This window comes from Vicia villosa, linkage group LG4, assembly GCF_029867415.1.
Source record: "Vicia villosa cultivar HV-30 ecotype Madison, WI linkage group LG4, Vvil1.0, whole genome shotgun sequence".
Lineage (NCBI taxonomy): Eukaryota > Viridiplantae > Streptophyta > Magnoliopsida > Fabales > Fabaceae > Vicia > Vicia villosa.
Window position 1 is genome coordinate 79982137 of NC_081183.1, and position 26210 is coordinate 80008346.

At 36.2% G+C, this 26210-nt stretch overlaps 1 protein-coding gene across 1 annotated transcript; it reads right to left on the reverse strand.

Annotated features, from left to right (window-relative positions):
- Positions 1 to 21129: 21129 nt before the first annotated feature.
- Positions 21130 to 25778, reverse strand: LOC131594936 (uncharacterized). Its single transcript, XM_058867133.1, has 3 exons — positions 24971 to 25778; positions 24083 to 24833; positions 21130 to 22532 (listed from the first exon to the last, which is right to left on the reverse strand). Exons 1-3 carry the CDS (start codon positions 25336 to 25338, stop codon positions 21477 to 21479), a joined length of 2175 nt encoding a protein of 724 aa, XP_058723116.1. The 5' UTR covers positions 25339 to 25778; the 3' UTR covers positions 21130 to 21476.
- Between the last annotated feature and the right edge of the window lie 432 nt (positions 25779 to 26210).

Consider the following 26210-nt stretch of genomic DNA (forward strand, 5'->3'; position numbering starts at 1 on the left):
GGTCGCCAGATTTGCAATTTACTTGAGGTTTCGTAGTGAAAAACAGTGCTGAATGTAGGGTTTCGGACCTCGGAAAATTCATATCTCATAATCCGCTCGTCGGATTCGCTTGAAAATTTAACTGGAGCTCCGTACCATCATTACCAAGATTTCATATGTTCAGACCGAAGTCCAATTATGCACGGAAAACTCCCAGAATTTTAAGGATCGTCGCATTGTTTCGGTAAAAAGTGTGTTTTCGAGTATGTCGCGCCGAGTTCGAAAATTCATAACTCCTTCGATTTTTATCGTATGAAGTCCATTCCGGCGGCATTTTCTCAGAAATTTCGTTAGCTTCGATTCTTCGTCACACATGCCTGTTCAGATTCTGAGCCGAAGATAGGGTTTTATCGAGTTCTTTGAGCGGTACTCACAAGATTCTGCACAGTCGCACCAGATGAATCGACGTTTCTCGTCATTCAAACGCGCGTAATTTCTTCATCGCATATCGGATTGAGACGATTCTCGCGGCGAAGGGTCACAAATTTGGTCATCTTCACAATGGTATTGGTTTCGTTCCGGAATTCAGAGCCGAGCCGAGTTTCCTTAAAAACGAGCCAAAATAAGACACACCGAGGGCAATTTGGATATTTCGCGTTGACAATATATAAACTTTTTGCTCTTCACAAATCAAAGGAGGACTCTCATAACTTCAATCTCACCAAAAAGACCAAAAACACTTTCTCTCAATTCTCTCTCAATTTTCTTGGATCAAAACCACAAAAACTCACAAAAACTTCATCAATTCAAGATCAAATCTCAAGAGCAAATGAAGATCAAAGCACAAATCAAGATCTTCTCCTCCGATTGAAGCGTCGCGCGTCTCTCTCCCTATCAAAGGATCTCACGCGCCACTCTCTCCCTCACATCTCTTGGATTTCGTTCGTGTTCGCGTCGTGCTCGCGTTCGTGTTCATCCGATCTCATTCTCTTCATTCGATCCGATAAATTCACTACAAACCTTGCTAGATCATTGATTTTGCTGCTTAATTCGACATTAATCATAATGATTTTTGATTGTGAATGATGGATCTATGATAATTGATGATGATAATTGCTTGTGGATTGATTAATTTATGTTGATCTTGACTATTTGATTGAATTTGAGATTTACCGTTGAATTGTTGATGATGCTATATACATGTCGCTTATGATCCAAGAAATTGCATGCTAAGTGTTCGATAATTTGAATGTGTGAAGCATTTGTGCTTAATTTTGAGTCCTAGCATGTGATGATTGATTGTGGAATAATAATTCATGATGCCTACGCTAAATTGATGCCATTTGAGGTTTGATAACGATTACTCTTGATGATATGATCACGATGCTTACGATTCAATGCTTACGTGCTAATTGTTTGATGGAATGTTTAATTTTGTTCTTAAAGACCAATCAATTTGCTGAATAATGTGTTTGCTCTTGACTCATAGCATTGCATGTTTGATATTTGCTTGTATGTTGAACATTCATGGAGAATGGCATCATGTTTCCTTGCGAGAAAATTCAATTTTTGGCATTTGGCACTGTTAGGTCGACCCAGGATGAGTTTAGGTCGACCTAAAACCTTCTTTTTTGATCCTGGCACTGTTAGGTCGACCTAGGGTGAGTTTAGGTCGACCTAAAACCTTCATTTTTGATCCTGGCACTGTTAGGTCGACCTAGGGTGAGTTTAGGTCGACCTAAAACCTTCATTTTTGGTTCTGGCACTGTTAGGTCGACCCAGGGTGAGTTTAGGTCGACCTGGAGCTGTTTCTTTCGTTTCTGGACCTGTTAGGTCGACCTAGGTCGAAGGTAGGTCGACCTATTTTAGCTTCCTTTGCTTCCTAACTTCAATCTTTCATATCTTTTGACTCGTAACTCCGATTTGCGCGTTCTTCATATCGTTGGAAAGCTTGTGAAACGTGCTATCTTGTGAGATGATTGGCATTGATTGATTATGGTTTATTCATTTTTGTTTTCCCCTTGACATTTTGTTGTTCATTTCATACTTGCATTAGTTATTCATTTTCTCTTAGATTAGACTGTAATAACGCAATTCCGATTGCGATGTTTTGTTATCTCTAACTTGTGTGCTAGTGTGCAAGGCTTTTGGATAGTCACCGGTCGACGCTTGTTACGTGAGTGTTCCGCTCTATTCGCGGGACACGATCTCATTCACTCACACCGTGTTCTCATCTTGGAGAACACGTCTCTATTACTTTATATCTGCTTGTTTGGTTTGCTTGTTCCTCTTGCAGGTGTATTGTGATTATGCTCGACGCGCATGTCGACCTTTGTTTGCTTTCATGGCTAATCGGTGTGCTGACTATTTGCTTTTGCTTTGCTAGCTCGCTCGCGGGATCCTAGTTTCCTTGCTCTCTTCGCTTTAGTTGACGGATCATCATCCGTTTGGTATTGATTCCGTTTCATTTTATTTTTCTTGCACTTTATCGCTTTCTAGCATCATCCTTTGACATGAGAAGTAGGACCTAGACTTGCATCTGGCCAAGCCCTTGAAAGAGGCTCTGTTTTTGTTGGTGTGTTTATATTTGTGCTTTGCGGCAGGGAGTCACGGTGTAATAAGTCCTATATGGCACTCCGTTAAGTCCTCATGGAAGGCACGCGGAAAGGGTTAGCAATCAACCCCCGCCTAGTCTCATCGAGTCCGTTCATTATGCACATGCTACGCGTGGCTCGCTTCTGAACCTGCACAAGATCTTGTTATCGAGTATGTCAGGAAAAGGGTTCATGCAGTCGGACCCCCGCCTTTCTTATAGCTCGCGTCGCTCGACGTTGATGCTCGGTGTACGCACGCATCGTTTTCCTTTACGATCCGTGACGGCTTGGTTGCCGAGAGGGGTCCGCCCTCTTGTCTATGGCCCGATCATTTTCGCGAGGTCTAATGCTTGTTTGACTTGGGTTGAGCTGCTCCCCTTGGATATGGCGGGACCGCTTTTCTACCATTCGGTCAGTAAGTTTGGTTTGTTTACTTTACGAGCGGATGCTCGTTTGTGTGATATTATTGTATGCTTCCTCTTTTTCTCGTAGGTTGTTAGTTTAGTTAGATTTGCACCCTTTGTATGATAACATTAGGTAGCAAGCTTTCCCCCCTTAGCTTAGGTTTTCCTCATGCATCTTTTAAAACACAAACCACATTCTTTGATTTTCTTTTCTTAAGAACTTGTTATTTCCGCTCCATTCCCAAGCATAAGTCTCCAAAGGTCGAGCAGCGGAGTGTAAATGTAACTCGTTCACCTAAAAAACACAAAACAAACAGAAATTAGTTAGCCGAGCTACGGTAGCTCTGATTCTGCAAAACAGATACGTAGGCAGCGGGGTAGGGCCCGTGCGAGCATAATCCTTTCTTTTCCCTACATTCTGCATTCATTTTAGTCCAGATTAGCATAGATTTGTTACACACCCATAGTTTTAGACACAGGCGTGGATACCATCGAGTACGATGGGCGCGAGGGGTGCTAGCACCTTCCCCTCGCGTAACCGACTCCCTTACCCTTTTTCTCTGGTCGTGAGACCGTTGTTTTGTTTTGTGGTTTGCTGGCATTCCCTTCCTTTTCAGGATAAATATGTTAGTGGCGACTCTGTTAATTTTCGCGGGTAGCGACAGCGTGTTGCCTGAAGGCTCCATTGAGCATGAGCAGTTGATACTTTCGTTAATTAACTACCCTGAGGAGAAAGGCCTGAATATTTTGTTGAGAAAATGGAATTTGATTGATTATCCAGGGGGAAAAGGTTGAATGTTCCATTGAGCGTGATAAAGTTGCTTCCACGTGTTGCTTAATCGTAGTGGAACTTGAGGATTCTGATAAGATGTGTAATCTGGGGAAATCACGTCGATAAATCTCTTCAAGCTTCCATCAATTTGGGGTAATCACGTCGATGAATCTCTTCAGGCTTGGTTCAAGATGAGGAATCTCTCTCAAATTCAGTCAATATGGGGAAGTTATGTCGAGATTCGAAAAATCTCATTAAGGATCTGTTGATCAGTATGGACTACTTCAAACGTTTGAACATACTGGGCAGATTATCTCAAGTATTTGTGGCGCAAGGATCCTTTGGGGAGAATTCCTCCATAGCTCATGAAGCTTGGGGCATAGTCTTTTGAGTTATATTGTCTCTCCCCAATCATTGAATTTTTCCTGGAAAATTATTCTCTCCCCAAGCACAGGAGTTTATTTCTCCCGAGGGTTTGTTCCACTCCTCGGGCATCGGAGTTTATTTCTCCTGAGAGTTGTTCCACTTCCCCAACTTGGTCCCCTTATTTGGATTTCTTATCCCCAAAAAAGTTGAGTCGAGGGAATCTCCTCAAGCTGAAAATTCTCTAAGCAATGGTACATGGTGAGAAGTCAGAAGTTATTCTTCAAGTCAAAGAAGGTACATCTTACAAGTCAAAGTCCAATATCTATTGGCATCTCTACAGAATTCTTAACACTAAGGGGATTCTCCCTGGTGTTTACCTCACTAATGCCTTTATTTGGCACTCTGCATATAATATTCATTGCATATAACATTGCATCCTCAAAAATGTAGCATATCCATCAAAATGGAGCATTACGCCATCGAAAAATTCAAACATGCATCAACGCATAAGCCAGTTTGCATGTGCCCAGAAGGTACAAAGTAATACATATCCCCAAAAGAAGTCTCATCTTATCTCTCCAGTGTGGATCAGATACAATGTCTTTCTTTGTCAGAATCGTTGTCTCCGAGGTTATTTCCCGTGTGCTGCGTGCAGATTAGAGTGTGAATGAGGGTGGGCATTCAACCCATCTCATTTTTCAATCGTTTGAATAACCGTACTTGGTGTGTGGCATGTAACACCCCGTTAATTCTTGTTTATTAATTTAATTATTATTTTTAATTAAATTATTAGAATTAATAATTTTTGGGAATTATTTGGAAAATGATGAAATATTGGCATTGGGCCTAGAGTGGTGGTTAGAAGTAAGGGGGTGTTAGCTAAGCAAGCCCATTATAATATTTTATTTTATTTTTCATAAAATAAAAGGAATTGGGAAAAGAGGAGGAGAAGAAAAGGAGACAGACTCTGAGAAAGGAAGAACACGTGAAAGTGAGAAGAGCCAAAGGGGAAGAAGACCTTCGAAGATTCGACTCTGAGGTAAGGGGGGATTCTTCGGGTTAGTAATCCTTATGCGATTGTAGGTAGTAGGATTGATTAGGATTGTTGTCTATTTCAATCGTACGTGTCGGGTTTGGGAATTTGTTAGGTTTTGATGAATTTGTATGAATTACATGATTCTGTTAATACTCATGATATATGCTATTAATACTTGGATAAAACTTGTCTGAAATGTGTGATTATGTGAAAATTGATGGTATTTGTGTGCTATGTTCGTATGTACCTGAAGTTGGGGAAATGGGATAGGGTAAATGCTGTCAAAATGGTGAATTTGGCTGTGCAGGTACGTAGGAACCGGTTCCCATGTGGGACAACCCGGTTCCCCATAGTAAAAATCAGAGGCGTATTTTGGGAAGCAGCCAGGAACCGGTTCCCATGTAGGGACAACCCGGGTTCTGCAGCATTTTTCTAAAAAATGTTTTATTTTTAAAAACCCATAACTTTTGATCCGAGTATCCGATTTATGTGCCGTTTTGGGCGTTGAGAAGCTAATTAGGTGCTTTATTTGATAAAGTGATAATACGGGCAGTACCCGACTTTACTTTAAAAACTCGAATTAATTGTTGATGAATTGAAACATGGTATATGTATATGTGCTTATTCATATGACTATTGATGCATGTATTTATGTTGGTGATGGGATTATGATATCCAATGAGTGATGTTGGTATATAACATGTCGTAAATGATACATGCTTTGTGACTTTACTGTTGAGTTGTTTTGGCAATTTATTACATGGTGTGCAATGATGATAGATGTAACGATGTATGATGATGGTGATGATTGATGATTGTGAATATTAATATGTTGTTAATATTAATATGTTGGTTATGGTGAACGTATGTGAATGATTGAATGATGCTTATACATGTACATACTTGTTGTGACGTTATTGGTACGAGGTGATAAGCGATGTTAAGCATCGGAATGATGATGATGTATGATGATGTAAGTATGTGTCATGTGTGCATTATTCATAAATCATTTGCATTGGAAGGCTAATTCCCATTGTGCGGAGATTAGCGGGAAGTCATCGTGTGCCCATGTGGGGTGTGAGCGATGAGGCAGTAGTCGTGTGCCCATGTGGGGTGTGAGCGACTAGAGGGCAGTATCAAAGAGAGAAGTCCTGTGAATGTGATTCACGAATTTTGGTACCACATGCATAGTGTCAGTTGAATCATATGCATTGGTTATAACATGATTGGATGAGATCCAGTGTTATGCCTTGGTGTGTTTACATGATTGATGTATTAAGGAGTTGTTGTTAATATAACTTGATTATTTGATGGAATGAAGAGTTGTGGGCCGATGGCCAAATATTGTTGAATTGATGCTTGCTTATTGTGATAATTTCCGACTATATGTATGTTGGATGGATGATAATTGCTATGAGATTTTATTGCTTATGATTCTATAATGGTTATTAATTCGAATGAAACTCACCCTTACTTTGATGATTTCAGATTAAGGATGTAGCGGCGTCTTGATTGGGTGAAGATAGCTTGTAGGCTAGCCCGTAGTTCGTGTCTAGTCATGCTCTGATTGTAACATTGGGATCGATTAGTCTTAGCGTTACTTGTTATACATTGTTGCCATTTTGGCTATGGATTTATGTATTGAGTATTTGTGTGGAGATGTTTCTTAATACTGTTGAATTAAGTTCCGCTGTGCTAAACACATGTTTGATATTGGTTAATTTCTAATAAAGCATGACAATCGACTTGATGTTTTCATTTATTTTAAGAATTGTAGCATCCTTGATGTGTTATTACTCTGATTATATTATATTTCCGTGGGGGTTTAGAAGGATGTTACAATAGTGGTATCAGAGCATAGTCGGTCGTTGTGACCAGAGTCTTGTTGTTAATTTTTCCTTTCGGTATGCGACATGTGTGTGAAACACTGTCGATACTCAGTGTGTTCTAACTGTTTTCCTGCAGAAGTGGGATTGAAACTAGTGGGGGAGAAGTCATGCTTCTCGGATATGTCTCAGATGCAAGATGTTAGGGCAGCAGTACAAGAGTGTGGAGTTATTGTTTTCTGCAGTGAAGGTGACATGGGCTGAAGACTGTGGTTGTTGTTCAGTCGGAGTGTCTCGGAGTAGATGATGGTTATTTCTGAGAAATGGAATTTTGAAGTTGTGATGCTTCAAGTGCTACTGATGGACTGTGATGTTGTTGTGTGAGTAGCCCTATGTGAAAGGTCGCTGTTGAAGCAGTGATTAAAGGAAGTATTGTCGTAGACCTTGTCGTAGGATTACTAGTAAGTAATTTAGATGATAGTAGAGGTTATCGATGTTGTTGAGGAAGTTTCGAAGTGCGAGTAATGCAAAGAGACGAGTATGATCTCAAGGATAAGAAGGTTGATGATGGCGTACATGAATTTGGTTTCAGGATGTTGCAGAAATCGAACTTCAGCGATGAAATGTGTTGTTTAAGTTATAAGAAGTTTGGAAGCGAAGAGATATGATAAGATGATGTTAATAATGAGATTAATTTGAAAAGGATGAGTTTTGGAGCAGAATTTCCGTAAGCAAATCGCAGGAAGATTGCTGAATCGTTATGAAATTTCGAAAATTCATAACTGGAGTTCTGGACATCCGATTTGAGTTCCGTTTGAAGCGTCGGAAAGCTAACGAGATGAACTTTGTTATAAAAATGGTTGAAGCAGCTGTAACATATTTAATTGTGTCAGGATGATGTTAGAAAGAGGTGAAGTTACGGTTACACTTGTCCTTAGAACTAGACTTGTTCATTGGTACCGCACGAGACTTCAGCGTCAGAGTTGAACGAGTTGAAAGAATAATGAGAAGGCTTGTTGTGAAGCAATTTTAGGAATAGGTGTTCCAATTGAGGAGTTCTGGAGATATCGTATAGAGTGTCGCAGCATGGCGTCGGTGTTGCATTTTTGGATAACAATAGAAAATTCATGTCTTGAGCTCTGAGTGTCGGATTAATGTACCGTTTGAACCCACGAAGAGGAGAGATTATGTTCTACATTGTGGAAGAGTTATAAATACCATAGACTGGTCCTATGAGGAGATATGATGATGTCGGTTAAAGAAGCATGAACCAGTGTTGAAATAGGAATGCTCACTACCGCGATTGTTTGAAATGAGGTTGAATAGAATGTGACGTGGATGAATAAGCTGATAAAGATGATTTAAGTACCAATGGATTTGAGTGATGAGTGAAGTAGTAGAGAAGGTGAAAAAGACTTGAAACTGTTTGTAGTATATTGTGATACGTCACTGATGGGTTTGGGTGGTGTATCGATGATAAACCAGTAAGTAGTAGCTCATGCGTCGAGACAACTCAAGGAGCATGAAGGGAATTATCCGACCCATGACTTAGAGTTGACGACTGTGGCTTGGTTTGTGGCGACATTATTTGTATGGTTCGAGATTCGAAGTGTTTAGTGATCATAAGAGTCTGGAGTACCCCTTTGATCAGCAAGGGCTTAATGTGAAGCAATAGAAATGGTTAGAGTTTTTGGATTACCATCTTGGTGAGGAAAAATGTTCTGCCAATGCACTGAGTAGGGAACCTCTAAAAATGTCGATGCTGATGGTGAAAGAGTTGGATTTAATTGAACAATTCAGAGAAATGGTGTTCTTGACGAGATTAGAGAAAGTCAGAAAGCTGATGTTGAGTTGATCGATAAGTCGACTTTGAATTACCAAGGTAAAGACGGTGAATTCAGAATTGACGAGGATGGCGTAATGAGGTCTAGAAGTTGCGTTTGTGTTCCAGATGCTACCAAGTTGAGAAAGAATATTCTAGAAGAAGGACACCATAGAGAATTTTTAGACTATGACAATGTTAATGAGTTTGGGTGCAAACTCGGAAAAGACACTATTATGTAGTAACAACGGTTTATGCTTAAATATGATTGTCGGCTATCTATTGACAAATTGAGGACTTGATCACCCTTAATCTCTTGTTGATAGTAGGCGGAATCATATAGATGGTATGAGATTGCTTGTTACCTTAATGGTATAAGATGTGATGAATGCTGAGATGTGAGAATAACCACTCACCATATTGTGGGAACTTATGAGGAAGTGAATATGAAGGAGTGCAAAGTATTGGACGGTGACTTAAGACGATTAGTCGTAGTCGTACAGCGAAAGTATGATGTAGAATGGTGTTATGAGTGCTACTTGTGAGCAGTGAGGAATTAATATGTCGGAATCCTACATAGAGAATATGTGTTTATCTATATGTTGGGTTTAGAATCTCGTGGACGTAAAGATGTCGTGCCAAAGGATTCGGACCCTTTTGAATAATTGCCGAGACGATGAATATGTTGTTATGGTTGTACGTAGTTAACGAGTATGTATTCGGAGAAGTTAAGACGAAGAGTTGATACTACACAATGCTATAATAATCTTGTGATGTTGTAAGGTGTTATGTAAATTTCTAAATATAATGAGGGATTATACTCTGCGAAGGACGAAGTTAATTTGATTCTTAGTGGAGAGCGGGACTCAGTTGAGCTATCTTGTAAGCAATAGTGGGAATGTTTTTAATAGATGAAGTAACTCGGGAATTTGCTTTGAGTAAGTGTAAGTATTACTTTATCGCTCAATTGGAAGAGTGTGCCTAAGGTTGGTACGTGGGTAAATGGAATCCATTACTACAGTGTTGATCAATTGTGATCATACCATGGATTGTGTAATTGTATTATTCAGTTATTGAGCGTATTGTATGGATCGCACCTCGAAGTTTCATTGTTGTTAACCGTTGGAGTTATAGCGAGTGGTACACCTAGGGATGGTCAAATGCAACGTAAGAACTGAGATTGAATGCATGAGATATGCTTATGTTGGTTACGTCAGATGAATTTCGAGACTCGACTAAGAAGGTGTTAAAGGAGAATGGGAGAGTCAAATGAAGGACTCTTATCTGGGACTTTTGACTTGAAGTATGTTTTCGAGGACGAAAACTCTTTTAGTGGGGGAGAGTTGTAACACCCCGTTAATTCTTGTTTATTAATTTAATTATTATTTTTAATTAAATTATTAGAATTAATAATTTTTGGGAATTATTTGGAAAATGATGAAATATTGGCATTGGGCCTAGAGTGGTGGTTAGCAGTAAGGGGGTGTTAGCTAAGCAAGCCCATTATAATATTTTATTTTATTTTTCATAAAATAAAAGGAATTGGGAAAAGAGGAGGAGAAGAAAAGGAGACAGACTCTGAGAAAGGAAGAACACGTGAAAGTGAGAAGAGCCAAAGGGGAAGAAGACCTTCGAAGATTCGACTCTGAGGTAAGGGGGGATTCTTCGGGTTAGTAATCCTTATGCGATTGTAGGTAGTAGGATTGATTAGGATTGTTGTCTATTTCAATCGTACGTGTCGGGTTTGGGAATTTGTTAGGTTTTGATGAATTTGTATGAATTACATGATTCTGTTAATACTCATGATATATGTTGTTAATACTTGGATACAACTTGTCTGAAATGTGTGATTATGTGAAAATTGATGGTATTTGTGTGCTATGTTCGTATGTACCTGAAGTTGGGGAAATGGGATAGGGTAAATGCTGTCAAAATGGTGAATTTGGCTGTGCAGGTACGTAGGAACCGGTTTCCATGTGGGACAACCCGGTTCCCCATAGTAAAAATCAGAGGCGTGTTTTGGGAAGCAGCCAGGAACCGGTTCCCATGTAGGGACAACCCGGGTTCTGCAGCATTTTTCTAAAAAATGTTTTATTTTTAAAAACCCATAACTTTTGATCCGAGTATCCGATTTATGTGCCGTTTTGGGCGTTGAGAAGCTAATTAGGTGCTTTATTTGATAAAGTGATAATACGGGCAGTAGCCGACTTTACTTTAAAAACTCGAATTAATTGTTGATGAATTGAAACATGGTATATGTATATGTGCTTATTCATATGACTATTGATGCATGTATTTATGTTGGTGATGGGATTATGATATCCAATGAGTGATGTTGGTATATAACATGTCGTAAATGATACATGCTTTGTGACTTTACTGTTGAGTTGTTTTGGCAATTTATTACATGGTGTGCAATGATGATAGATGTAACGATGTATGATGATGGTGATGATTGATGATTGTGAATATTAATATGTTGTTAATATTAATATGTTGGTTATGGTGAACGTATGTGAATGATTGAATGATGCTTATACATGTACATACTTGTTGTGACGTTATTGGTACGAGGTGATAAGCGATGTTAAGCATCGGAATGATGATGATGTATGATGATGTAAGTATGTGTCATGTGTGCATTATTCATAAATCATTTGCATTGGAAGGCCAATTCCCATTGTGCGGAGATTAGCGGGAAGTCATCGTGTGCCCATGTGGGGTGTGAGCGATGAGGCAGTAGTCGTGTGCCCATGTGGGGTGTGAGCGACTAGAGGGCAGTATCAAAGAGAGAAGTCCTGTGAATGTGATTCACGGATTTTGGTACCACATGCATAGTGTCAGTTGAATCATATGCATTGCTTATAACATGATTGGATGAGATCCAGTGTTATGCCTTGGTGTGTTTACATGATTGATGTATTAAGGAGTTGTTATTAATATAACTTAATTATTTGATGGAATGAAGAGTTGTGGGCCGATGGCCAAATATTGTTGAATTGATGCTTGCTTATTGTGATAATTTCCGACTATATGTATGTTGGATGGATGATAATTGCTATGAGATTTTATTGCTTATGATTCTATAATGGTTATTAATTCGAATGAAACTCACCCTTACTTTGATGATTTCAGATTAAGGATGTAGCGGCGTCTTGATTGGGTGAAGATAGCTTGTAGGCTAGCCCGTAGTTCGTGTCTAGTCATGCTCTGATTGTAACATTGGGATCGATTAGTCTTAGCGCTACTTGTTATACATTGTTGCCATTTTGGCTATGGATTTATGTATTGAGTATTTGTGTGGAGATGTTTCCTAATACTGTTGAATTAAGTTCCGTTGTGCTAAACACATGTTTGATATTGGTTAATTTCTAATAAAGCATGACAATCGACTTGATGTTTTCATTTATTTTAAGAATTGTAGCATCCTTGATGTGTTATTACTCTGATTATATTATATTTCCGCGGGGGTTTAGAAGGGTGTTACATGGCAAATTGAATGATTGCCGCTCTTGGAGAGTTACACCCCGCCTTTTGGCTTGAGGGATTAATGTAATTCTTATGTTTCGCAAGCATCGATATCCCTGAGATGTTCAGTGGTTACTGTCATCTGCTTGTCGAATCTAGTTGTTACTAGTCTTGTTGTGGTTATTTCCCGTATGTTGCGTGCAGATTTGAGTGTGAATGAGGGTGGGCATTCAACCCATCTCATTTTTCAATCGTTTGAATAACCGTACTTGGTGTGTGGCAATTCGAACGGTTGCCTCTCTTGGAGAGTTACACCCCGCCTTTTGGCATGAGGGATTAATGTAATTCTTATGCTTCACAAGCATCAATATCTTCGTGATTCTTCAGTGTTTATTGATGTCTTTTGGTCGAGTCTAGTCGTCACTAGTCTTCGTGGTTATTTTCCTTTATGTGGACGACCTTTTCGGATCCAACCCCTGTGTTGTAATCCTTTGCCTTCCGACCTTCAAATCATTTCAAAACCTAGTTCTCGCCCTGGTGATCCCTTTCAAAGCCCAGTTCCCATCCTGGAAAATCATTTCAAAGCCCAGTTCTCATCCTGGCAAACTTTTTTCAAAGTCCAGTTCTCGCCCTGGCAAACTTTTCTCAAAGTCCAGTTTTTGCCCTGGCAAAATATTTTCAAAGTCCAGTCCTCGCCCTGGAAAATCATTTCGATCATTTTCATTCCTCACATGATATCCTACGGTGAAGTCAGTTCTCGCCTGAGGACCACCATTCATCCATAATTTCTTACCATAAACCTTGCCATATAACCAATTCCCAATCTTCCAACCTCAGTGTTGATGTTAATCTTTTCTTTTTCCAACCTCAGTGTTGATGTCTATCATTTTTTCTCCAACCTCAGCGTTGATGCTTATCATTTTTCCTCCAACCTCAATGTTGATGTTAAGCCATTCCTTCTCCAACCTCAGTGTTGATGTCCTCCAACCTCAGTGTTGATGTCCTCCATTCTCAGTGTTGATGTTTGTGAAATCAATTCCCAATCCCCAACCTCAGTGTTGATGTTTATCCTTTCTTTCAATCTGTAGGGTCGTAGGTCCGTTGATCTTACCCTGGTGTCGAGTCATGGATCGTAGGTCCGTTGATCTTATCCTCGTGTTTCTTAATCCTTATGGGTCGTAGGTCCGTTGATCTTACCCTGGTTTCGAGTCATGCATCGTAGGTCCGTTTATCTTATCCTCGTCTTTCTTAATCCTTGTGGGTCGTAGGTCCGTTGATCTTACCCTGGTGTTGAGTCATGGATCGTAGGTCCGTTGATCTTATCCTTGTCTTTCTTAATCCTTGTGGGTCGTAGGTCCGTTGATCTTACCCTGGTGTCGAGTCATGGATCGTAGGTCCATTGATCTTATCCTCGTCTTTTTCAATTATATGGGTAGTAGGTCCGTTGATCTTACCCTGGTGTCGAGTCATGGATTGTAGGTCCGTTGATCTTATCCTCGTATCCTTTCTTTTCGATTGTAGGTCCGTTGATCTTACCCTGGTGTCGAGTCATGGATTGTAGGTCCGTTGATCTCATCCTCACCTTTCTCAATTCTTTTTGGGTCCGTAGATCCTATCTCTCCATCAAACCCGTATTTTTTTTCAATCACCGTTTAATAACCACTTCCTTTGAGAACCTTGTATTGGCACCGCTACCACATTACAAGCTATCACCATTCAACCATCACTTACCATAAATCGTTCCACTAAAAAAAACAAGAAAATTCTCTTTCCCCAGCAGATATCAAAATTGAAAAATAAGAGATAAGGATAACACTTACACCATCTTCTCTTCAGGATAAATTTCAGGTCTTGATATTTAATCTTCTTCTACCTTGAAAGTTCGAAAGGTCGACGCCAATCTCACCTTCAAGTTTAAGACGATTAAATAGGGGCAGCTGTCATACCTCAAAATTTTCCTACCCTTTCAATTTTTACCTGGCTTATGTTCCCGCTTCATCTGCATATTTCCATTAGGACATTAACATGACTTTGCATTCATTCATTTAATAAAGCACCCTAAAGCATGGGATCAAGGATCAAGAAGCAGACTGGGGTTTCACTTAGGTTGGGACAAGGTAAATTATTTCCTCAAGGATAGTATCTGACTCTTAATCAAGACTGAGATTAGTTCAGGTCTTCTGGAAGGTACTTAATTGGTTGGATTCTATTCACATGGGATGTCTTGACATAGGGTTTATTTTCCTAGGCACTTGGTGATCTCATTATGATTAAGAATGTCTAGTGGTTTAATTGGTTAACGCATGATTGGTCAGAGGATTTATTGTTTGACCTATGGTTTATTTCCATGGTCATTTGAATTGAGGTTCTTTAATTAGGGTTTTGAGCTCGCGCGCACTTCATCAAGTCTTTTGCTACAATGGTTATACAATAGTTCAAGATTTTGATTCGTTCGGGTAGATTTCTTCTATTACAAGTGTTGGTTTGACATTGAAGGTTAGAGAATAATTAGATTGAGGTTCTTAATGTGTTTTCTTGGAGAAGGGATATTGTCGTACAATTGAGTCTCTTGACTTAATCCTTGAAGGTCTTTATCTCAAGCACGAGTGTGAGCATAATTAGGAAATTAATCTGGTTTAAGGCATGATCAGTTTCAAAATTGCTTGTTGTTTGTCATACAAATTAACATGGATTGATGGATTAAAATCAAGGCTTCATTAGTTGGTGGATGGATTCGATACATTGGTCCAAATGATTCCATTATTAGTAATTGGTTCAAGGTGGATCGAAGTACAAAAAGCATACATCGTTCAAGGCATGATTTGTAGATATGGTTTGAATATTCATACCATCTAGAGACATCTCACTACAAAGTATCAAGAACACTCAAAATTCATTCAACAATTATTCAAGACTTATTCAAATCCATGTTCAAAATACAAAATCCAAAATCATTCCAATCCAAAAATATTCATTCAAAAATTACACAAAAAAATACCCATTACAAAAAACCAAGAGTCTATACAATTCAAATTACAAAAGTCAAACTACAAAAGAATTACATCAAATATATTGTTAGCCTATTGTTCCTAATCCTACTTCACACTCTTCAAGCCTTTCCATTTAATTCACAATTCTACAATGTCCAACCCTTCAAAAGTCAAATACATAGAATCCCATGTCGTGAAGCTTCATTATTTTCTCATGACCAAACCTGTATACATTCAAGTGCACCAGCTCAATGTAAGAGCTTCCAACCCTGCATAATTCAAATACCCATATCAAGATTGCTTCACACAAAACAACCCTACGCAAAGATGAAATAGGAGCTAGATGCAGCCATATGTAAAAAAAAGGGATATGTACAAAGCTGCCAATTCGGCGTATCAGCCAGAGGTTCCTAGGCACTAACAGAAATGGCACCTACCGAATCTAACTGAAGTCAGAATTCAACATGAAATTAAACCAAAAGCTCATCAGTACATGGCCAAAAGAAAATGAAAAGCCCTATCCAATTCAAACACCCATCTCCTAGTATACATTATGTTCGAACTCATACGGTTGCGAGATATCATCATACAGATTACCTTCATCACATTTCCAAAGCGCAACCAAAATGAGGGAGTGTTTCTGACACATGCAAATCCTGCATCTTATACCTGAAAAATCAAAGAGTTAACCCTCAATACTCAGCGTAACAGAATTTTCCATGAGAAACATAACAGAAAGAAGAGGGGAGAAATTTAAGAGAAATTCAGAAAAAGCTATAACAGCTTATCAGAAAAAGGTCAGAGGGACTAAATTGTAACATAATTCAAACTCTCAACCATACCAGACAAATAACCTCATAACAGAATGATAACTAACCAACCTCCTCACTGCCAATTATCATAACTAACTCTAACCGATTTTATAACAAACTTCTCTAATCTCTAACAAAATTAAAAACCATTTGTAACTAACCTATAAATGAATAGTCACCTATATAAAAACCATTAAAATTTGTTATATTATTAGGTGATTGTTGACTTCAATAAAACTCATAAAAATAGTAGTATTTTTAGACTAATTTTGTACTAACGCTTGAATTGTTTCTTTCATTCTTTTATATCATTTCCATGTTATTTTTGTATAATTGGTGTATGATTTTTGTTGCTTGATTAGCCATATTTTTTGCTTATTTTGTTAGTATCATTTGTATGCTCCCTTTGGATAGAATCGATTCCATTAGCATGTTAACTTTAGGCTAGAATCCCCTTTGTACATAACAACAACAATTAGGTTAGAGTTAAGCTAGTCCCCCCTTTCTTCATTTCTTTTCTTTTTTCGAACTTTAAAACATTTAATCAATAAAGAGACGAATCACACTTTACTAATAGTGGGAGAGAAATGAGTGGGATTTATTCCCTAATCTGTTTCTCAATCACTTAGTGGGAGAGAAATGAGTGGGTTTTATTTCCTAATCTATTTCTCAATCACTATATAATGGGAGAGAAATGAGTGGGATCCATTTCCTAATTTGTTTCTCTACCATTATACACTTTTATGTGATTCAAATTGCAAAATAATTCCCCTTAAAAAATACCCAACCAAAAACACTTAAAATACCTAATAATGGTTTAAAATTAAAACAAAGTAGAAAGATGATGAGTGACCCCGTAGTGGAAATTGTTCATCATCCTTCTATAATTAAAAGACACAAACCAATGTTACTTCTCTTCTAAGAACAAGTTAAGTCCATTCCATACTTAGGCGTGTAAGTCTCTCAGGGTCGAGCATCGTGGATTATGACCTTAACCTCTGTTCACCTAAACACAAAACAAACAAAAACTATTGAGCCGAACTACGGCGCTCTGATCCCCATATTTCTTTTTGCATTCATTCACATGTAGGCTTAGACATTAGACACATCCTTTAGATAGAAACAAACATAGGTGGATACCATCGAGTACGATGAGCGTGAGGGGTGCTAGTACCTTCCCATTGCGTAACCGACTCCCGTACCTAGATTCTCTGGTCGTAAGACCTTGTTCTTATTCTTTGTTAGGTTTCCTGATATTCCTTTTCCTTATGGGATAAATATATTAGTGGCGACTCTGTCCATTTTTCGTGAGCGTGCGACAAGCGCCCCTATCTCTTTCCACTCCAAGGGGTGAGCGCCCCCTTCCTACCTTTGTACATAGGGGCAGGCGCCCCCTTCCTCATGGTGGCAGGCGCCCCTTCCTCACTTTGGTACTAAATATATTCATTTAAATATTATGGAACTCGCCACTCAAACGTGGTGGCACTCGCCACTGTCTACTGTGTCTCAGAAAATCACCGTTTACATCCAAAACTCCGTCGATTCTTCCATAGATTTTTCCCTCAATTAATCATGTCAATTCAGAATATCACAGGACAATTTATTCACTTACAGTTTTACCTTAATTTTCAATTATTTCCTACAACTACACGACAACTCATAATTTATCCTATCTCAGTAATAAATTGTTCAATTGAATTTAACTCAAATCTCAGAGCAACTTCTTATCATAGGAAATTCATGGATTAACACAGCATAAATCACAATCATACAACATATTCATCAACTCAACACAACGTAATAACTACGATTACATAAACAGAACTAAATCCCCACATACCAATCATCATAATTCTCATTATAGAGTCAGAACCTCACCCTTACCCTGGATTGAAGGTTGCTCTACGATCTAATGGTTGGACCTAGCTTTTTGCCCTAACTTCCAACCTTTGTCTCTTTCTCCGCAACTTCTCACATCCACTAAATTTTCTCCAAGACTTTTTCTTTCTCCCTCCAATTAACCTAATTTCTATGTACTTAAACCTCACATTTTGATATTGGTTTGGGTCTAACTTCACACAACCCCTAATTCTAATGTCAACACTCCAAAAATAGTCCAATATTAAATAAACTTCACTCTCTTATTATTAGTATATTACTAATCAAGTAATTAATCAACTAAAATACTAATAATAACTATTCAACATTATCAGCATTTTACAACTTCGACAAATAATTTAAAATAATTAATTAAATAATTAATTAATTTAACGGGCGTTACACATCTATCTGTACAATGTACGAAAATAAGCTATTTGATTATTTTTTCTTAAAATTTCTATAAAATTATTTTATAAGTTGAATATAAATTACGTATAATATTTGGTTTCCTTTCTATTGAAAAGAAAATAAAATAAAAAAGATAAATAAAAATAAAAAATATAAAGAAAAAAAATAAACACATATAAATAATTGTACAACTAACACCTATTTTAAATATGTATATTATTCTTTATTAATTAGTGATTGATTTGATAAAAATTTAAAATTTTATTGCTTTCTATAATAATAATAATAATTTATTCAATAACGATTGACAATGTTAAAGTTTTTAATCAATTAAGTAAATTAACAAATTAGATTCATTGTTTTTTATAATACTCCACCCATTTAATCAATTAAATATATTAATATAAATATTTTTATGAGTTAAAAGGTAGTGCACTGACAATGTAAAATAGTTATCCAATAGAAAATCATAAATGTGCCATGTCATTAAAAAAAATTTAAATAAAAAAATGGTTTAATTGAATACATGGGTGGTGATTGGTTGACAGTGTAAAAGTATTTTACACTATCAGTGCATCACCCTTTTTCTCTATTTTTATATTAGTTATAATTATTTTAAAATTCTGTATAGTATTATTTAACTATTAAAGCTAAAACTTAATAAAATAAGAAATAAGTAAAATAGACCATTTATAAGTAATATTTGTGAAGTTGGAATTAAAGAAAAAAATCTAATTAAATATTATAATCTGACAAAAATATAATTATAAACATTACTTTTTTATAAAAATTACATAGAACGTTTTCAACAATATACATTTTTTTAAAATAAATTTGAACAATTTAGAATTAGGAAATTTGGTAGTGAATTTTAAAATTTTAACTAGGTTAACGTTTTTTAATAAATATAGGAATTTTTAAAATTAGGAATTGAATAGTGCGTTATTTTGGTTAATAGGTTGTGAGTAAATGAATTTTATTATTTTTTAATTTTAATTTAACTTCTATATTTTTAATATTATTAATTTCTTAAAATAAATTTAGGAAATTTTAAAATTAGGAAGGGGTAGTGGGTTATTTTGGTTAAGTTACAATTTTTGAGTTTATAGCTTATCTCTTATAACTTATAAACTCATATGATAATAGAAGACATATTTGGTAACAATATTTTTATCACGAGTTTATAGTTTATTTTACTAGTTCATTGTTTATTTTTCAGACGCTATTTTAAATAGCATTTTAGTTTATAGCTCGTCATTTTTTTTCCTTAATATTTTGAATAAAATTCCCTACAGAATTTTACAATTTATTTTAATTTAAAATAAAATAATTATATATTAAATATTTTTACGTCATTTTAATTTATCAACTAATTGAACCGTCAATTTTATCAAACAATTTAATTAGTTTCTCAGCTATAAATCATTAGTTATCATCTTACCAGTCATAAACTATAAACTATCTATTAGCTTATCAGTCAACCACTATTTTTATCAAACAAAGTCTAATAGTTAGTAGATAAATAAATTTTAATACTATAAATTTTAATTTAACTTTTTTTTTATTATTATTATTAACTTTAATTTAATTATTAATTAATTAATAAATAAATTAATTTTGGGGAGAATTTTGAAGATAAAATTTAGGAAATAAGTTATAGAATTATAATTTAGTATGATTTGAAATAATGTAAGTATGACAAGTCATCTACTTGCCTTTTCAAAAATTCATTAAAGAAAAATATTACAATAATACTTTTTTGTTTGAATAAAATAAATAGAATCGTTTAACCAAAAAAAATAGAATCATGTAAGTAAACTTTTTCATATCTTCTTAGCCTCTCCTGATCATCCGGTGCCCGTGATTTGTGCAATGCTGTCTGTGTCTTTTGACCTTCAAAATATAAGGATCTGGCAATTGTGCAACTTTAAACTAGTTTGCGAAACTCGTAATATTCAAATTAATAGCATAAAAATATACCTATAAATGTGACATCATCAAAATAACATAAATATAATTGTATATGAATCTTTAACGTTGATTACCAACTTATAAATTTAATGTATAATGAATCTAAGTTGATATATCAATTTGATAGAAAGAAACACCATATTAGAATATTAATTCAACTTTAAAAAAATAGATATTTTTTTGTATTTTTGTAAAATAGATATTCTAAAACTTTTTTTCAAAATATTATAAGTTTTTTTATATCATTTTTTTTAAAATGAAACACTAATTTTAACATCCTCTAACATAAACATACATTGTTGAAGATCAAAACTTAATTAAAATAGTTTTTTTTTTAAAAGTTGTATTTCAAAAATGATTTTTATGAAAGTCTATTCAAAATAACTTCCAAATTAAGTATTTTTTAAATTTTAATATCCAATTTTTTTTCCGTAAATAGATAAAATACCTATAAAAATAACATTTTAAAAATAACAATTTAAACAAAATTTTCATTTGAAATTTTTATAAAAAAAATTTTCACAAACAAAATTATGTAACACTATAAAAATTATTTTTAAAAAAAAAAACAAAACAAACGGGCCCTAAATAACACTAACCAAAACAACCAATAAAATATTGTTACACTTAAACTCAAACGATAAAATGATGGAAAAAACGAAAAGAAAAACTAGATAGATGTGAAAATTATGTATTTAGATGAAAAGAAGTGAAAATTATGTATTTAGATGATTTTAGCCACACAAACACAAAACTACCAATCAACATTGTATGGAAAAAATAGGGAAAACAACATAAAATTAACAGGTCTCAAACTTTAATGAATGTATAAGATTGAATGACCCAAAACAAAAGAAGGAGCACTTGAATATACATGTCCAAAAAGAAACAGATCAAGTGATCCATCCACGAGCATAAGCACTGGCTATGCTTTCCTGTTAAACAAAAATCAAGAAAAGCAGTGTGCCAAAGTACAATGTTGTTACAAGCTTTAGCCCAAATGAAAAACAGATACATTTTACCTAGGAACTGACTACAGGCTGACCAATAAATTATCAGTATGACAATAAATAATATAATAGAACAAACACATGCTTTAACAATAATATACAGGGGAAAGAAGAACTACCTAAGAAACTGAAAATCATCATTTCTTTGAACGTTTTTTCGGTCGCTTATCTTTCCCGCCACTTGCACTACTTTCCCTTCCGCGCTTAACTACACTGGTTTCTGCTTTCTTTGGAGGTCTCCCAACACTCCTCCTCGACTGAGAGCTGTGCTCGATATTCTTATTCTTTTTATCCCCTGACCCTGGCCCTCCTCCATCGTCATACCTTGATGATCTTTCTTTCCCTTTCTCCCCCTTTCCACTACTCACTATTTTCTTCTGATCTTTCGTATTAGCACCACTTCCACCACCCTTACTGCTGCCACTACTTCCTCCTCCACCGCTACCACCACTTTTCATCACCTCCGCTGATGCATTTCGCTTTATTCTCTTCAAGAAATCGGCGGCGGCATTCTTCTTCTTGTCTGACATCCCTTCTGTTTTGTTCTTATCCAATTTTGGAGTCTCAACTGGCTTTTTTGCTGAGGATCCTGTTTTGGGGGTGGAGTTAGAGAGTAGTTTCTTATCGCCAGTGTTACTGTTGTGGCTCTTGCTGCTTCTTCTACTTCTGGCTCCAGTGACAGGCTTTTCCTTGGTCTTGGGAGGCTCGTCTTCGTCTGTCTCAGAATTAATTTGTTTCAAGATTGGTTTGGCATCTGAAGATGATCTTTCCTTCTTGTCATTGTTGATGGACTGATCACCCTTTTGGCTAAAGGTGGTTGTGGAAGGTTTAACAGAGATTGGAGTTCGTTTGCGGCAAACTATTATAGGAGCAGCGGTTTTGTGCTTGGGAAGAACAGAATCTGGTTTGGATAATGGTGGGTTTGGAGGAAGTGAATCGTTCTTTTGGGTGATAGGTTCAGACTGTGCTTGGCTGCAGCTTCTCATCTCAGCAACGACAAGGCGGAACAGCTGCTGCGCCGCCCGTGATTCAGGTGAGTCATGATTGAAGAAAACAGTGGCGTTGGTGAAGAGCAGGAGAAGGTCACGGAAGAATGAGTTAGCGCATGAGGAATAATGACCCTTTTGGAGTCTCGAATGTATGGTTTCCAAGTCCAGGTGCTGTTTCACAATGTCTTTGTATTTATCCGAATCCTGCCACCACAACAAACACAAAAATTTGCTCATAATTTCAGGGGCATGTCCAATTTACCATACCCAAAAGGCTCATGTAAGACTTCGCTTTTTGTAGTTTAAACAAGAAACGACGTACAAAGGGACAAAGAAGAAATAAGCTCAAAAAAGATAGGGCCCATTTTTAATTCCACTAATATTTTTCATATTAAATTCGAGCATTAACAGCATACAGACAGCCCACAATCTATGTAACGTTTCCATCTAATACACCCTTTTTATTAGACTAAGACAACGAGGAAATGTTAAATTCTCGCGTTTTTTGAAGTGCGATCCATACCACAATTCGAAAATCAACGTTAAGACATAACTTATCAAATCGTTGAAACAAAATACTATAAATTACGGATTATAATTCATCTAACTATTTCACTGATTATTATCAATATAAATATTTTAATAAATAAAATTATTTTTTATTATTAAGTTATTTTTAAAGAATTATGTCTATCTCAAATAAAAGCTTCTTTGTCAAGGAAATAGGCGTTCAAATTTATTTTCAGGGAAGACACGGTTGGATGATTGTGACTTTTGAACAAACACATCACCACCGCCAGGCATAATAAAGGGGAGTATTGATTTTATTGTCAGGTTTAAGAAGTGGCAATAGTTTTGAGTTTAATGTAAAAAATAATGGATCATATCTTAGTTTTTGTAGCAGGCCAGGATTATACAAGCTCTTGGGCTTCGGAATGTTTTGGCCCAAAAAATCTTTAACCACTTTGCATGCACCCAATCCTGGACTCACAATCCTGGACTCACAAGATGCACGTGCTCAACTAAACTAGTATATTTTTTAATCATTTTGCTGCTAAAATTAGGGGGAAAAATCAAACATTTCTTTTTTGAAAAAAAATCTAATTAAGAATTTGGGAATCATGTATCCATTAAATGATAAAATTTAATTAGTATGCAACATCGTGGAAAAAGTTCAACCATACCTATTATTATATTAATTTTTAAAATATTCTAATAAATATCAAGTAGCTTGATTTATGCATAAATTAAAGTATCTCACAATATACATCAATTGAACCCTTATAAATAATGAATAAAAAAATTATATATTCCAAAAATTATTTTAAAAATATTATAATTAAAATTTTTTATGAACTTATTGACATTTATATTACATTAGTAAATTATCATAATATAAAGTAATTAACATTATAAAAAAAAACCTTGTCTTTTTTATATACAAAAGAAAAATTTAGATGGTTGAAAAAAAAATACTACGTTTTCGCCCATATGATATTATCAAATGTTTTAAAATATATAAGCAGGATTATTTCAACGTTTTCATTGTCCTCGCAACGTTTGTACCAGTAAGAAATTTAATATTGTACCAATTAATTTTTGTTAAATTAAACTTTACGAATTTGTAATAATAATAATAATAAATAAATTATTGCAAAGTTTGTAGTAAAAATGTATATCCTTTCAAATTTTTGAAAAAATTTGGAATACCAAATTTGTCCATGCAAAAAGATATAGAAGAAAAATTGAAATACCTGATTTTTTTCAAGACGGCGCTCAAATAATGAAAATTTTTCATGTCTTTTAATCATCTCCAAGACCTCAACCAACGGTTCAGATTTCACCGTAGCTACTACGTTTTCATTCTCTGGCAAAACTTCTCCGCCCGAAACCTCCTTCTTCTGCCGCGACTTCCTCGTTTTCGTCAAACTCGAAGAACTCTGCACCTCGCTGCTTTCCCTCGTGCCTCCCTCCTCCGAGTGAGTCACCGAGTCATGCAACTCGGACGAGTCACCCTCCACCTTCCTCTTTTCACTCGGCGGAACCGACTCAAACGTAAGAACTTTAGCCTCGTTATCGTTATCGTAGCTTCCGTTATTCGATTCCTCTTCAACCGATTTTTTCTTTCTCACGGTTTGATCCGGTTCTTTCAAACCGGAATGAATAGGAACCGGACCGGGTTCTACTTTTACATCAACCTCACCGGTTTTCGCTGCCTCGAACCTCGAACCGGTTGAGTTCGACTCATTAACCGATTGATTGTCTCGGTCCGATTCATCCCCTGTTGTTGGTAACACCTTATCAGTATTAGTTGTGCTTTCCTCAAGCCGGCGAATATCCGGTTCGGAATTCACTGGTTTGGCCTCTTCCATTTCTCCACCGGTTTTTTCTTTTTCCGGCCGCTCTTCCTCACCTGTAACCGCCAGATCTGGTTTTTTATCTTCTTCTCCGTCATTTTCTTTCGCTTTTTCTTCCTGCAACTTCTTCACCTGCAACTGCAGCGACCTTGAAAAAGATACAAGAACTAAAATTAGATCTAAAATAATTTAATAAAAAATATATATATTATAAATTTCTAGAGAGAGAAAATTATTTATGTACATAGAGATATATAGAGAAGAGGGAAACAGAGAGAGATTTACAAAATGGAGACGTCGCTGCGTTGGACATCACGCCGGAGCTCAGCAACGCGTTGTTTCCTCAATTTGTGAAGCCAGGGTACATGATCGCAATCGAAAGCGGCGGCGTCCCCATTCTGTTGCGGCGGAGGAACGTCGTCGGTGAATCGGCGGCTTAGATCGTGAAATTTCTGTTCGCAGTGGTGTGCGGTGGCGAGGAGCGTGGGGCGGTTGGTTCGTGACTGAACCTCCATGGCGACGGTGTCCCAGTCTTTGAAGCCATGGCGGTTGACGGCGCAGGCTAGTAGAAGCTCCTCCCACGTGCCCCAAGCATGGTGTTGTTGTTGGTGGTCTTGGTTTAGGTTTTTGTTTTGGTTTTGGTGGTTTTCCATATCATATGAGAAAAAAATGAAATAAAATGAGGATGGTTTTTATTTAACCATAAACTGCTTCTCCTATGAGGACCTTCTTGCCTCCTTTTCTCACACCTCTTCAAAACCAATCTCTTAATTTTATTTTTATTTTAAATTCAAAAAGAAAATAAAAATAATAAATAATAATAATAACGGACCATTAGGATTTTTTTAATTTAAAAATATTGTAATTACATATTTAAAATCTAACATGTTATAATTATTATTTGGTCGTACTAGTGTTTATCTTGAAAATCTTGAGAGTTGATGAGGTGAGAGGGTTTTGAGTTTTTGATGTTGTGTTTGTTTGGGTTGGTTGGGTGAGAAAGGAATGGTGTATGTTTGGAGTGTGAAGTTGGTGTGATTTATGTATGTGTGTTGGGATAATGTAATGTGTCAACTTTGTAAAAAAAAAGGGTTTGTAATGAGCCAACACTTTGCACTAATGTCTTCGTTGGTGTGTTATAAGGGCCTGATCCCCGAGGCACTTTACTTTAATTGAATTAGTCACGTAACTGAGTTGGAGGGTTTAGTTTTTCTTGTGAGATACGGACCGTAAAATTTAGTTTGCCCTATTTCTCCCTTTGGGTTTTACGTAAATATTTGGCTTGGGATTCTTTATTGGGTTTTTTATTTAGTATAGTTTCCACACCATGGAAATTTTACCCCACATCCTTCTAGTCATCCCCTACCCTCAACCATTTACATAATTTAATTAAAACACTGTATAAAATTATATATCATTCAAAATTTTAAATTTTTTTATAATTTCAATTTAAGTGTTTTGTTTATTGAGAGAAGTTGAGTGAAATTTCTATATACGAAAGTCTTACCTCCAAGTATTTTGATCC